Source organism: Saccostrea echinata, unplaced genomic scaffold (genome assembly GCF_033153115.1).
Source record: "Saccostrea echinata isolate AGI-Se365-2 ecotype Australia unplaced genomic scaffold, CSIRO_AGI_Sech_v1 ptg000018l, whole genome shotgun sequence".
Classification (NCBI taxonomy): domain Eukaryota; kingdom Metazoa; phylum Mollusca; class Bivalvia; order Ostreida; family Ostreidae; genus Saccostrea; species Saccostrea echinata.
Window position 1 is genome coordinate 2,071,693 of NW_026889767.1, and position 15,749 is coordinate 2,087,441.

General features: G+C 32.6%; 1 protein-coding gene across 1 annotated transcript in view; it reads left to right on the top strand.

Annotated features, from left to right (window-relative positions):
• The window catches only part of LOC133189433 (receptor-type tyrosine-protein phosphatase mu-like), a 35,340-nt gene extending 31,562 nt beyond the window's left edge, over nucleotides 1–3,778 (top strand). The window contains exons 13-15 of the mRNA XM_061324804.1: nucleotides 8–156; nucleotides 1,477–1,612; nucleotides 1,914–3,778. Coding sequence (XP_061180788.1) covers nucleotides 8–156; nucleotides 1,477–1,612; nucleotides 1,914–1,985 — 357 coding nt within the window. The 3' untranslated portion in view covers nucleotides 1,986–3,778. The remainder of the gene's footprint in view (nucleotides 1–7; nucleotides 157–1,476; nucleotides 1,613–1,913) is intronic.
• The last annotated feature ends 11,971 nt before the right edge of the window (nucleotides 3,779–15,749 follow it).

Consider the following 15,749-nt stretch of genomic DNA (forward strand, 5'->3'; position numbering starts at 1 on the left):
AAATAAGGAAACTCGTGAAATCGAGATACTTGAATGCCTGAATTGGAGTTTCAATGATACACTACCGATGGAAACTTCTACTTTGACAAACCTCATCAAACAGTTCAGACTTTATCGGAAACATCAACCAAACGGACACGTAACTGTGCTATCAAAGTATGCACTTATTTTTTTATTCAAAGCCATATCTATTACTTCCGTCTGAATAGTTATTCGTAGTTGGAGAAAAGAGGAGAATTGTATGTTTTGTTCAATAAAATGTAATTTGGGAATTTAATCAGTGGTATAGCTACCATTTAATAATCTTTTCCAAGTAAAGATTTTCCATGGTAATATTTCTGTTTGCAAGAAATTAGTGTATTGATATTAGACTAGTGACTCATATTTTCACATACATTGTAATATTTGTTTTGTTTGTTTGCCTGGTTGTTTAACGTCCCTTCGAGAATTGTTCACTCATATTGAGACGCCACTACCTGCCGGTGGAGGGCTGAAAATTCAAATTTAGAATTGTACTCGGCATTTATGGCTTTTGAACAGTAAAGTATCTTTCTCGTGCCAGCACCTACTGCGACACGGAACCTCTGATTATTCAGTCTCATCCGAAAGACCAGTCTCCATGTCGCACAGTGGCTTCGAACCCGCGACGTAATGATCAACTCCTTACGCCGCGACTCTAGAGCAAACGCTCTAACTACTACGCCGCGAGGGCGACTTGTATAACTAGTAAATTTGCTTAAGTCTCTAAAATCACTTTGATATCCAAAATATCCTACCAGTCAGTATGGTGGGTGGAACAGTTCTAACTTGCATTTTGAAAAAAAAACCCAACTTTTTATCCAATGAAGTATCAATAAGTGAAAAAGAAATTATCATATTAATTGAAATTAACTTGACGTCATTCAAGATATTATAAGAAATAAATGGTGGTGGCATCACGATAACGAAGAAACGTATGAAAATACTTTAGCTACTTTTATTAAATTTATCAATGTCCAGTCTCATTTTTTCACTTAAATGGTAATTACTTGTATCGATTGAATACAATTTATACAGTTGTACATACAGGATCAGCAAAACTTGGAAAACGTAAATTTGAAGTGAATTAAAAAAATCATTGGCATTCTTTTGTCCCTTAGGTCAGAAAATATAAAATTAAAATGGACATGGTGTGGTTTATTATCCATTAAATGTCTGTGACCTATCATATTCTACCAACAAACACATTCAAATGTTAAAACTACTCTGCTCGAGTAATTTGCAGCGATTTGACACTACCAACACACAGATGTGTAATAGCATTTATATATCACTATGATTCGATGCCCCGAAAGCTTATATGAATTTTATTTCATTTTATTGTATAATTGATAAAAACTGTCATTAGTTGAAAAAAAAAGTACCAACGGTTTCAAATAAACTTAAAACACATATTTCAAAGAAATTTTTAAACATGCTCTATATATTCTATCAAAGAGATGGTGCGACCTGCTGCGGAGTGTTTTGCGCTGTGTATAACGCCATAGAACAGCTACAACAGGACGATGAGGTGGATATATTTACTATAGTCCAGCAGCTACAGTGCAGAAGACCCGAGATGATATCTACTAAGGTACATTTTAATGCATTTTATTATAGTGTTTCCATAGGAAAAAATTTTACTCTTAGTTCCATATAAAGAGTTAATATGCCTTTATTTAATAACTGATAAAAGGTATGAAAGTAATTTGCATAAATAAAGTATTAACATTTGTTTGTCATTGTCAAATCATTTGACATTTGTCAAATATTAAAAAAAAAAAAAAAAAAAAAAAAAAAAAAAAAAAACATTGGTATGAGATACGAGAAGAATGGCTTTACATTCAAAGAATAACGTCGAGGATATACATTTGATTTCATTTCTTGTATTTCAGAAGGAATATGAATTTTGTTTCAAAGTAGTTTCTGATTTTCTGAATACCGAGAGTGTTTATGCCAACACATGACAGATTCATCCTTGATCTAATTTAAAAACATTTATTCCGACGAATTCTTGTAAGCGGTATAAAAAGCACAGTCAATATTATGTGTAAACATATATTTAACCTTTAAACGTTTTGATTATATATTTTTATTTTATTTTAGAGATACTTACGTCAATGTGTTTTTTAAAATATTACGTTTATAGAATACTTATATGTTTAATCAAAGCTCTCTTGCAATGGTAATAATAGTCATGTGATGAATAAAAATGTATCTATGTTTTGTCATTTTCACTTCTAAATGCTCCTGAGCCAAAGGCTACGACCAGGTGATTTTTTATTTCTGAAGAAATAGTTTCTGGCGTCTGTCTGTAGTATGTTTTCTGTCGTCTGTAAACTTGCCACATTTTAAATATCTTCTTAAGAACAACGGGGTCAAATTCTGAAGTTTAAAAATAATCGTTATAATCCTTGGGTAAGGGATTTAAGATTTGTTTTAATTAGAGTCCAACTTTATTTAAGGCAGATAATGAATATTATTACATTTTCAACAGTAAAACGCTATGATTTTTCATCAAATAAAAGTGATATTCTCTCAAAGCGTGAAAGGATACGAAAGTGATATTCTCTGACAGTGTGAAAGGATATCAAAGTAAGTAAAAACAGCACAACCAAGCACTTCAGATAGTGCAGTTTTTTTTCCTAAACCATGATCCCAGGGTCACAATATGGGGCGGGCATACTTTTATGTGTAATCATCAAACGTGTTGACTCAAATTTGTTCCAATCTTGTCCTCCAGGGGTAGGATAAGGCATCTCTGGGTGAACAAAGTTGTATAATTATGGGAATATATAGAAAAAAAAATTCTTTTAAAATCGTCTCAACAACAGCAGGACTAGGAATAGCCCCATCAAGGTGCAAGCATCATTCGATTAATTACACCGGCGGGTATAGTGTGTACACAACGGCGGATCATTATTTTACGCGGAAATATAAACAAAATTCATATAAAAATTCAAATGAATCAATTTGTGCAACACTAATTGTTTTTACATGCAAAATTCCCCAGGTTGTGTGAATTCAAGGTGTTTTATGTACTATGGACACTGGGGTTAGATGGGGCTAAAATTGAGTATTTAAATTTTCCTAATACATGTTGTATACAAAGAAAAAAAAAGACATCGAGAATTAAGGAACACCAAAAACCATGTAATCGTATTGATATTGCAAAACTTTCATGATATTATAGTGCAAGCTCCATTATGTCATAATCACTCGGGCTAGAATATTAGGTCAGAATATTTCATGTGAACTAAAAGGAAAAGGAAATTTCAAATCTTATGAAGAACAGCAGGGCACAGGTGAGCGTTGTAGTATATAGACCTCTTGTTGTTTTATAAGGATATATCACATTTCTTGAGCCAAAGACTGAAGCTTATTTTAAAATACCGATTATTAATTTGCTTATTATCTCTTGTCTGTAAATATATTCTTCTCCCATTACCTCTTTGAAGACTGTTTATCAAAGAAAAAAAAAATATTTGTTTTGAAAAATGAAGCATTTTTGTTTCATCTTTATTCTTTAGACATAATAATCACTAAGGTTTCTATGTATTCACTACATTGACATCCAATGCTTTTGGAGTCTTCGGAAAAAACAAAAAAGGACATAGTGTTTTAATAATGTTTTTCTATTTTTTTTTTTTTTTTTTTTGGCCTTTAGTCTGCTGACATACATATTAATGAAGAATAAAATAATGCAGTTTCTTTATGTTTATATTATAATTTTTATACATATTTTCCGAAAACTCTGATCATCAATGAAAACTTTTTTCTTAGATAGCCGATTTTTTTTTCTTTCTGTTAGTTTCATAGAGGTAAGACTGAAAAAAAATGTCAATCATTATTTTACTGTTTATCACGGAGCTTATACTAAAAATGCTACTGTATATGTACTTGTTTCAACAGCTCCATATTCAGGAGTTTTTTTTTTTTTTTTTTTTTTTTTTTTTTTTTTTGCAATCCTTGGAAATATAATATATGGATATAAATGCTGTAGTACTATGCATGTTCTATAAATTGTACCTATTTTACGGAAATTCCAAAGGTTCTTAATCTCTAAACTTCTGGCCTTTTTTGTCTTAATTAAAGTATTTAAATTTTATCTGATTTTGTTGTGTTTCAATTGACGACTATGCTATATTTGTTTTTAAATGCTTTAAATGCTTTAAAAAAATAATAACTAAAAAAAAAACTGAACCGTGACAGCAACAATCGTCATTTTGCTTTCTTTCTAAGATATAAAATAAAGTATGATATAAATTCATTCATTTTGCTACCTTGTAGTTGTTTGAAAATTAACTTATGATAACTATAATGTAAATCTTATACAGAACCAATTTTGATGCCTTAAATGCGCATTTCGACAAATTATGTTTTTTCAGTGTTGCTCATGCCGAAACGTTGAAAATCCGAAATATTTAAATAAAGAAAAAACTTTGAAGAGCTGAAAAAGGGGGTGTCAAAGACTAGAGCCAAATACGTCGAAGGATTAGAGCTACATGTATGCATGAGGGAAATAATCCTTAATTTGGATATAAATTAGGGCCACTTAGGGCCTTTTTTGGCCTTGTAAATTTCTGAAAAATTAAAGCTGCATAGTTTTAGTTGACAAGGCAATGAATATCACTTGAACACTTGGTGACTGAATATCTACTAAAAATGACGTAATTTTCTTGCTAGTAAATGCATTATGACGTCATGAATTGCGTCATTATTCACATATCCTGAATATTTCTTCAAAAATGGACAAAATATGACGCTATTTTTCAATATTTCATATTCAGCACAACCTCCGATCCAAAATGTGCAAATATATTATGAAAGAACTGCTTATTAAGATTATAAAACATATTTTAATTTTTGGATCGAGGGGTGTGCTCATATTCTAATTCTTTGTTGGAGGTTCTCAAATTCACCTGTTTTCTGCAAAATTCAAGAACATTGCAATTTCACACAACCTGTTTTCCAGTACCTGGACTCTTTAGAAGAAAATTTTATATACAAACTGAAAGCATCAAGTCTCTTCTTTATATTGATGTTAAGAAAGGGACACAGTGTGTAAATGGATAAATTGGTTGATCTACAGGGCCATTTTATGTATAAAGTGAACCTAGCTCTTTATTATTATTATTATTATTATTATTATTATTTAGTATTTATTTATTTATTGATGATTTATCATTTCTGACTTTCCTCGAAATAATCAAATACATGTACATCAAATACAATAATATTTTGTCGGAGAATTTCTGCATTCAATCCTTAGTATTACTGTAATTGATCAGAAATGTTTAAAAATTATAAAGTTAAGATTGCTGATAGGATTTTTTGGCTTACCATCTAAAGATCAGAATTATGTGTCTTAATGATCAGAATTATGCGACACAGTTGGGAAGAAATTATAAAAAGGTGAACAATTAAAAAAAACAAAAACAGAGTGGGATCAAGTCTTTGAGAGAAGAAAGGAACATATCATTTCAAGAAAATTCCAATATTAGTTTACATGTATTTATTTTACGCTTAACATATATAAATATTTCTAGAAAATTGAAGGAGTGAGTCAGAATAAGTGGAAAATATTCAAAACCAAGAAACAAGGTAATATGGACAAAAACAGGAGAAACTTATTAAAGTCATGTTAGTTGATTATCAGCAGTAATAACATGTTCCGGGGAGGGAGGGGGCGCCCGAGTTGCGCAGTGGCTAAAGAATTTGCTCTAGACTCGTTGAGTAAGGAGTTGATCCTTACGTTGCGGGTTCGAATCCCACTGCGGGACTTGGAGACAGATCCTTCGGATGAGATCATATAAACCGAGGTCCCGTGTCGCATTAGGTACTGGTACGAAAAAGATTTTTTATTGCAAAATGGCACTGAGTGCCTAGTATAGGTCTAAAATTTGCAGCCCCCCGGGTAAGAGGTCTGCATCTCAATACGAGTGAAAAATATGGATATAATATGTATTTTAACATTTTTAGAGTATTCGCGCTTTTGATTTTCTACATTCATTTTTTTTTAAATGTAAAAATCTGTAAATGCACTTGTTTTACCAACAAGTACTTTTAAAGAGTAAAATTGATCAAAAATAATCATTGGGTTACTCATAGACTCATTTATTTTCCTGTTTTGTTTGTGCGTATTATTTGTTATAAAACAGTAAACGTGTATCTTTTACGCCTATTTTTTCAATTGTATTTTCAATTGTATTGGACTGTTCTAGAGAACTAAATCAGAATTTTTGACCAATTGGTGTATATAGTCGTGTGCGGAGTTCCCTGTCCACTGTAAGTGATAACTGTGATGTCCTTTCTTATAATTACTGTTAGAATTTGAGGAATGTTGTAATGAATTTCGTTCTATCTACTAGTCTATCTGCAGTCTGGATAAAAAATTATTTCTATTTGTAAGCATTTGTCTGGTTATGGAAAAAACGTAATTTTAGCAGCCATGTATGCAGTTTACTGACACTCTCTCTCTCTCTCTCTCTCTCTCTCTCTCTCTCTCTCTCTCTCGAAGAATAAGAAGAAGAAGAGAGAAATAAATGTTATCTAATTTGATGAGGAATCTTTTTTTTATATCAGGGAGAAATGTTGTCCAGTGAATTCACGAGATTCTTTCCACGTGATTGACTTCTCATTAATATTCATGAGATCCTGGATTATCTCGAAACTAAATTTCTTTTAATTATGATATTAAAATCTGCAAGCCCAATTTATTTTCGTTTTTCTTTAACCTTCTGTCATAGTTATATACCTTGGGCAGAACTTTTTGTGACCAACAGTTAATAACTATGATACCGTTTTTAAATAATCAGTATGTCACACTAATACTATAAATTGCCGTTTTTAAATTAAAAAGGAGTTCGTAACTCTTCTCGAAATCGAAATGATAAATCATCTATATCTTATTAAAAATCAGCTTTTTTCCTGACCTATTAATCGGCAGAAGAACTCCGACAACTTGAAATAAATACTTATTTTTTAACTTCATAAATGATCAAAATAAAAATTATGTGTTCTTTCCTTCAATAAAACAAACAGGTCACAGCAGCCTAGAGGTGGGGCATTCGCTTCGTGATCGGGAGGCCAGGGTTCGATTTTCCTTCGCCGTGCCGCGTTAAATCTAAGACGTAAAGATAGGTTGTGGCTGTTCTTTCGTCAAGCGCCCGGCACTGGAATTTAAAGTCACTTGTCTTTTGGGTGAGACCATAAAAAAAACCGAGGTCCCGTGTCACGATAGGCGCTGGCACGATAAAGAACCCCCACTGCTCAATGGCCCTGAGTGCCGAGGATAGGCCTAAATTTGAAGCCCTTCACTGGTATTTGGTGACGTCTCTATATGAAAAAAAAATATTCATCACAGATCTCCAAGGTTTGAATGACATAGAAATGCAAAGACAGTCCATATAATTACGAATTACGAATTCCTACAAAATCCAATATGTCCTTTAAATGTGCGTGTGAACGATTAAATTTCCATTATGAACAGATACCCTCCCCTTCCAAAAGATTTTTAAAAAATCAAACAAAAAAAATACATATACAAATGAAAAAGCAAAAAAATTCAAAAGATATTGCACAAGAACCTTTGTTTGCTGTTTAAAGATACATTCCAATTTAACTGAAATCGTGTTACAATCATTTCCATAATGTGGGACTTGAAGACTGGTTATTTGGATGAGGTTCCGTATTGCAGTAGGTGCTACATGTAGCACCAAAATGTTCCCTCATTGCTCAAAGGCCGTACGTGCCGAGTACAGGTTTAACATTATACAATCCACCAGCAAGTGGTAGCATCTCAATATCAGTGAAAATTATTTGAAAGGGACGTTAAACAACTAAACTAACAAACGAGCATTGGCATACACTGTATTTACTTATACATGTAAAAATACATGTATTGTTTTTCTACCCCCCTTTCGGATTCATCCGTTTTTTTTTGCAGATACATATGTATGTATTATACTATTCATACTAAGACAAAGTCCACCACCCCCTCTTTTCACCACTTTTTTGTGGTAGTGTTGAACCGCTTGAACCGTATTGTTGTTGTACAGAATATTTTCTACAGAAAAGAGAATGAGAGTATGAACCCCCCTTTCAATTTTAGGAATTTGAGTTTTGTGAGATAGCCACCATCCTCAGTGATATATGATAATGCAAAGCCTCAAGCTTCACATTCGATATTACTTCCGACTCTGACGGACGCATCGTATCACTTAAGGTAAATATATTTTCTCAATTCTGGGTGTTAGAACATGATGTGTTCACACTTAGAACTTGATTAGTCCTACTTTTAGCTTGTGATTCAAGTCACGATATTTAGACTTTGATGATGTCCAAGAGTAATTTGATTTAAGCTGATTGCCTTATTATTTCTCTACATTTTCGCTGCACGTGTTATCGTCGGTCGGATTGAGTCATCAGAAAAAAAATGTAGCACATATATTTTACCATAAGTTTCCAAGTATTAAAACTTACTTTATCACCCTACATTTATACTTAATGTGTTGAAAAAAAGATTCCCTTGTGTTTTTGTAGATGTCATTTACTACTCGTAAAAGGCAATATGATTTATAAAAAAAAATGCTACCTTGAAACTCATAAAAATGCTCAAATATCTGAAAACAATTCCCGGGATGGAGTGGACAAGATTTAAATCAAATGAGAGATTAAGGAAAATGACAAGGGATGAGATGAGATTGATTGATTGATTGTATTATGTTTTACGTGCCATTCAAGAATTTTTCACTCCTATAGAAACATCACCATATACCGGTGAAGGGCTTCAAAGTTTGACCTTCTACTCGGCACTCATGGCATTGAGCAGTGAGGGATCTTAATCGTACCAACGCCTACCGTGACACGGGACCTCGGTTTTTAAGGTCTCATCAGAAGGACCCGCAACAATCACTTCAAAGTGCCGAGCGCATGGCGAAGGAACAGTTGCTACTCATTTTTTTTTTTATCGATTTAGGTCAGTCGAGGCCGAGATTCGAACTCACGACCTCCCGATCACGGAGCGAGCGCTCTACTGAGTGAGCTATCGTGAACGGTGGTTGAGATGAGAAAACATTTATGAAACATTTTGGACGATGACGCAGATCTGCTCTTGGATGATGGCAGAAGGACCTGTTTCAGAAGACTCTCTTAGAAGATTGGCACATGTGTCAATTCTCTTGGGCAATGAGATTGGCCAGCCGCAAGGCCACAATCGTCCGGAGAAAAAGGTGAGAACATTTACTTCATTTAACTTTTTGTACTCTTAAATAGGAAGGGCTACCGAAGGAAAAATTCCTACACACGTGTAACACATTGGATTTAGCGTGTTAAACCTTCGAGATTGGATATTGGTGTGAACACAAACAAGCTATTAAGTGTATAATTATTGAAATAAAGCAACAAAAATACAATATGAATCCATATAAAAAAAATCATATCTAATTATGATTAGGACACGGATGATGATGTTGATGAACAGGGATCTTCAACGAGTAAATAAAAGACTACTCTAAAGCAGAGAATCGAAAAGCTAGAGAAAATAAAAAGGGACATGGTAAAGGACCTTAAAGAAAAGGTGTGAAGGTGTGGCCCTCCAATCAAAACCAAACGAAGCAATGCTCCTTTTAACTCTCGACGAGCTAGCAAATCAAGCTAGAAAACATAACGATCCAGAGTCCGACGTCTAAAAAGAGTTATGTAAACAAGCCAACAGACATCAAGGAGAGGTAAACAACCCACCCTTACCCTTAGCGTGCTCGGGGGGAAAGCGTCCGATATCGAGGTAAAATCTATGGCAAAATACCTGAAACAAAAACACGTTGAGGACAAACTATCGACGACTACCTCGACCAAAACCTCTGAATCTGCTTTGCCTCTTCAAAGTGTCTACCCTTTGCCATCAATGCCGGACTTTATGTTTCAGAATATGACAGGGTGGCCAATTCAGGGATTTACCATTACCAGTTTAAGCAAAGGTTCTTGGGTAATGGGCGAAACCGTTGGAGACTCCGAGGTCAATGCTACTTCTGTAATTCAATCGAACACGCCATCAAAGACTGTAAGAAAATGAAAATCGCTAGAAATAAATAGAATATTTTTTGTCAGTCTGCATTAGTAAGAGTCTTTATTCATATCAACACCATAGTACATTTTTGTTGATTTTGCATTTGCAATAAACATATTTCATTTTCTCTAATAAAATCTGCTATTATCATAACCACAGATCCGGGCCTGCATTCTGGTGTCGAGGAATCCAAATATGGACTTTCCTTGACTTTTACAAATAGACTTTTCAAAACTTTCAAAGGGACAGAGTAAAGTTTTGTGCAAATGTGCTGAGAGACTTTTTATTTATTTACATATGGTAGTAGTGAATCAAAGGAGACATCTTGTATAATAGGTTTATTGTAGGACTGATGTTCTCTACTATGCTTACCTCTCTTTGTACTGTTAAAAAGAACAGTCACTTGGCTAGTCAAAAAGAATCATCTGAATAGACCCTCCCAATTCTGAAATTTATGGATCCACCACTGAGAACAGCAGTCAGCCAGTGATTAGTGAAGCATCCTCAGGTAGTGTAGATTTTTGAAACTATTTTCATATTGTCTGTTTCATAATTAGTTAAAAAAAATGAAATTTGACAATTCAGAAAATGTTTTTATTTGTAATCATACAACACTACACGATATACACTTCCATATCTTGAATAAGCCTAATGTTCATTGTTCATGCCCCCCCCCCCCAAAAAAAAACACTATAAAGGTCTTCATTCTTTTTTAAAAATAACTTTGCATTAAGAAAATTATTTTGCTTCATTTAAATTTAAATCATTAAGGTTTACTTATCAAATTCTAAATTATTGCTTTAAAACCAAGTTTATGATTGAAAAGTATGAAAGTTTTTCTTGGACAGATTCCAAGTGTTACAGCAAATATTAATAGAGTTATTGCTCTTAGCTTCCGAACATTGAATAAACGTTTTGCTGGTGATGCTATATTCACTTAAAGTACACTGTATGATATTGTTTTTTATCTTTCATACAGTCAGTACACATTTTATACAGTGTACTAGAGTTGGTATTGAGTGTACATAGAGTATATTGGTTATCAAAATGCCACACATTGAACAAAATGAACATCTCGTGGCAATTCGTACAAAGAATTAATTGTTTAAAAATGCTATACATTAGAAACTGATACTACTTAAAGTCTGCAGGTAGAGTAAAACAACATAAAATTTAGAATAATATTTCATACTATGCGATAAATAATTATTTTTAAAATTTGAAAAGCTTTAAATTTAGTAATGTTTTTGACATTTTTAATGTCAAGATCTAAAAGGCCCTTGTTTAGTATGTTGAAATTTAGTGGGTTTATTTTCTTTCTCGCAGTTACCTTTAAGTGATGAAAGGATACAAATATATCTCTTTTTTGCATCAATTATATGATCTAAAAATACGAAATAGGCTAATAGACACTGAGATAAATAAATAAAAGTTGATTATTTCTCAGCAACGTGACTAGGAATTACATTGTAGAATTCGGAAGAAGGAAGTTAATATAGTTCTACATAGTGACTTTTTTTTAAAAAAAGAGCCATGCAGATGACTGTACATTACCACTTTGAACTGATAACTGTCCGCAGCTTCCACTAACACTTAAAACTAATTTCATATCACTTCAAATGGCGTGTTATCGATTACGTTACTACTTTTAAACCACAAGAGCCATCCCTGTAATGATAAAAAAAGCTATAAAAAAGGAAGACTTTGTATAATCTTGTTATAATATCAGATAAACGATTTCCCGCTGGATTTCATATCCTTTCACAAGGATCTGTATTCTGGTTTTTCTTTAGAATGATAATCATATATTCGCAGCACTGTTAAGGCGTACTACGTAGAAATCTATTGAATATAAAAAAACGTACAAGAAAACAAACCTTTTTAAACTGTATTTTTGTAAAGCTACTATATTATCACATCACGTTAATATTAATTGAAATACCATTGCATACCCCATTCTGTATTGAATTTGGTTTGGTCACGTTATTTGAAAGTCACGTGATAAATGCATGTGAAGTGTACTGTATGAAGGTCATAAGCAAATTCCTATATCGCAAGGGCATACCCTGTTTAAAATTTAATATTTAAGTAAGAAATTGTTTCTACATAACTTGTAGTTTATGGAATGTGCTGCTGCTTTAAACAGAATTCGCATTTTATTAGTTTGAATTTAAAGTTATCTGGCTCTAGTCGAAATATTTGTGACCTTTACTAAGTATTTTATGCATTTATAAAGTTATACTTTCGATTTCTGGAGAGCAGCAGCACTTTTCAAGTTAAGGAATGTTTCCGTTATGTATATCCAAAAAAATGATCAAGATCTTCTTAGTGTATGCCCTTGCGAAAAGATTTTAGACCAACTTTAAACAAGCTTTATAAAATCATAAAGATTAAAAAGTATTCTTTCTGTATTTGACAAGAACAGAAAGTTGAGAAACTCTTGGAAAGGTGACACTGTGGGTAGAGTTTTTTTTTTTTTTTATCACCTCCTATGCATGCAAACTACGGTTTCTTCATTAAATATGAAGTGACTTTTTTTTATTTATTGATATCCATTATTTATTCAGGGTTCTTATGGCATAATTAATTTACGTAACTAGTACTCATTTTAGTCCTTAAAGTATATTTACAGACGACAATAATATGCAGATGGAAAAACTTCGTTAAATATATAATTTTTAGATTTTATTAATATTGTTCCAGTGGTATTTATTGAAATTGACAGAATTATTCTACTTTAATAATAATAATAGTTTGGGAAAACTATAATCTTGAGTGTTTTTTTTTTTTTACCGATTGACTATTATTGCTAGTAGAAATATGTACTCATGCATAGCTCTGATTCTTCAACGTATTTGGCTCTAGTCTTTGAGATTCCTTTTTCAGCTCTTCATTTTTTTCTTAATTTTAAAATACTTCGGATTTCCAACGTTTCAGCATGAGCATCACTGAAGAGACATAATTTGTCGAAATGCGCATCTGGTGCATCAAAGTTGGTACCTTACCGTGTATAAGATTTACATTATGGCCCCTGGGTCGAGGCCTCTGCTGGTGGACTGTTGGTCCCCGTGGGTCTGTACAGTCCAGTAGCTAAGTAATTCGGTACTAGCTTGAAAATACGGATATATATTTAATTGCTGTAGTAAAATTTATAAAATTATTTCAAAATTAAGGATTATCTCCCTCATGCATAAGTCTGATCCTTCAACGTATTTGGCTCCAGTCTTTGAAACTCCCATTTTTCACTCTTCGTTTTTTTCTTAATGAAATTTTTCTGTTTTCCAACTTTTAGGCATGAGCATTACTGGAAGCATAATTTATCGAAATGCGCATCTGGCGCATCAAAATTGATTTCATGTAGGATTAACCTGTAGTGTCTAGATCGTTCTGTTTTAATACATTCTCCATTCTTACTTTCAAAGATAGAAAAAAAAATGATCGATCTCTTACAACACGACATTGTCTGAAAAGTGAAAGTGCTCGTTGATAGAAAAGGGCAGGGGGAACACAGAAAAAAGGGAAAGGAGACAAAAACGGAAAAAAAATTAAGAAGCTGGATGTCAAGAAGAAGGAGCTTTGCTACACCGTATACAAGTGGAATTTTTAGCGAAACGCAAATTTAGCGATTTGTCCTTAAAATCATTATTTAATTTTAGCGATATTGTGATGCATAGAAAAATAACGGTAACCTTTTATGCGGAATAAATTAATAGTTAGATTTGGTTTTAGCGATCTCAACATCCACGCTAAAAATGCCAAAATTGAATTCTCGCTAAAATTCCTGCTTATACTGTATTTGGATGAGCATTCCTATTAATTTGAAGAAAAAAATTCCTTGATAATATCACTTCAGTTTTTAGTAATATTTCCCTTCAAAAAAGTGTTAAATTCCCTGCTGCTATTTTTTTTCAAAACCTGTTAATATATCGAACTAAAAATCTATTCTCAATTTTTTTTTTAAATTTATTGTGTAACAAGTTTGTATGACAAGTATAAAATTTTAGTATCAAATGAAATCAATATGGTTCATATTTAGACTGCAATTTAATGACCTTGACTGTAATTTACATCTACTATGCCTATTATAGTCCCTTGTCCAGTGATAATTCTGTCTTTCTTGTTGAGGGGGTTTTTAAAGAAAGCCTTTAAAAAGATGATTATAGCCTAATTTGAAATTATCGGCGTTCTTTTTTCCCAAGAACATGATATGAAATATATGATTGAAAACTGTGTATCGGTAATCGATTTTAAGGGTAATTATAGATATGAAAGTTGTAACTACTGGACTTCATCGCAATAAAATGACTCTTTACCCTCGACTTTTCTAAAGAAAAAATGAATTTAGCTATCCTATGTTCAGTAAGTCCACCAATGCAAGCTAAAAAATACTCCGATACCTTAAACAACATAACGTCAAAACTGATTGATAAAGTGAACGCTCTAGTCAATAAGATATAAAGCTTTTAAATTTTTAGAACATTTTTATATTTTACTGTCTCTGGCGGTTGTCTTATTACATACAACGTATTATATGGTGATTGAATGGAAAATTAATTTGTAATTAAGAAGATTGTTTCAGAGGCATAAAAATCATATGCTTTTTATCTTATATGACCTTTGAATTTTCATTTAACATCATTTCTTGTGTTCTTTCTCATAAACAATATGATTTACTTTGTTATTCTTATTTATTTGTTTTATTATTTTATGTCTCTATCTGTTTTATAGGTTCATGAGCTTATTTGCAATGTATTATGAAGGTAGAATTATTCTAATAAGTATCAATTCAGTCAGTTTACAAAATTTTTAAATGCATAGGTAATATTATTTAGCTGTAAAAATACAAAAAAGATAATCTTTGAAATATCAAATTTTAGATTGTAAATAAAATATCCTGAGAATTAGTTTGCATGTCATTCTCCTTAGATTTGATAGAAATTCTTTTGTAGTATGGGGAAGACAGTAAAACTGTGAGCCGTCATTTTTGTTTGAATTGAATATGCTAGCAAAGACGTATTATAAATGTTGTATCCTTTATTAGCTGACCAGCTTTTGTATTCCTACGAAGAAGAATTTATTCAAAACTTTCTGCATGAGCAGAAGAAAATATTTGTTGCATCCTTCATCTCCTCATTCAGATATATCGACGACGTTTTATCAATTAGCAATTATGACTTTCATGCATATGTTGACTCGGATTTTGTTCCGAGGCAGGCTACTGGGGATATGTCGATGTTGGAAGGATTTCAACAACCTCATTTTCAGTGAATATTTTGTAAATTTTATGGTCGTTATATTGAACTTGTTAGCAAACACAACCTATCATTGGGACGTATTTTCACTATCATATTTCAAACCAATTGTAAGGGGATTGTTAATTTTACTTAATTTGACTATTGATCATTCCGTCTACCTGATCAATACATAGGGCTCAAGGCGTACAGGATTGGTCGTCAGGAGATGCTTACTCCTCCTAGGCACCTGTTCCCACCCGTGGAATTTCCAGGGGTCCCGTTTTATACCATGTACTCAAATTTGTATAGTTTGAAGGTTTTCTGAGATCGATCACTGTTCGTTCTCTGAAACACGTCAGGCAAGATACAATCCATTGATAAGATATTTGCTGACAATGTCATTTTAACGACCATTCCTAAAGAAGACA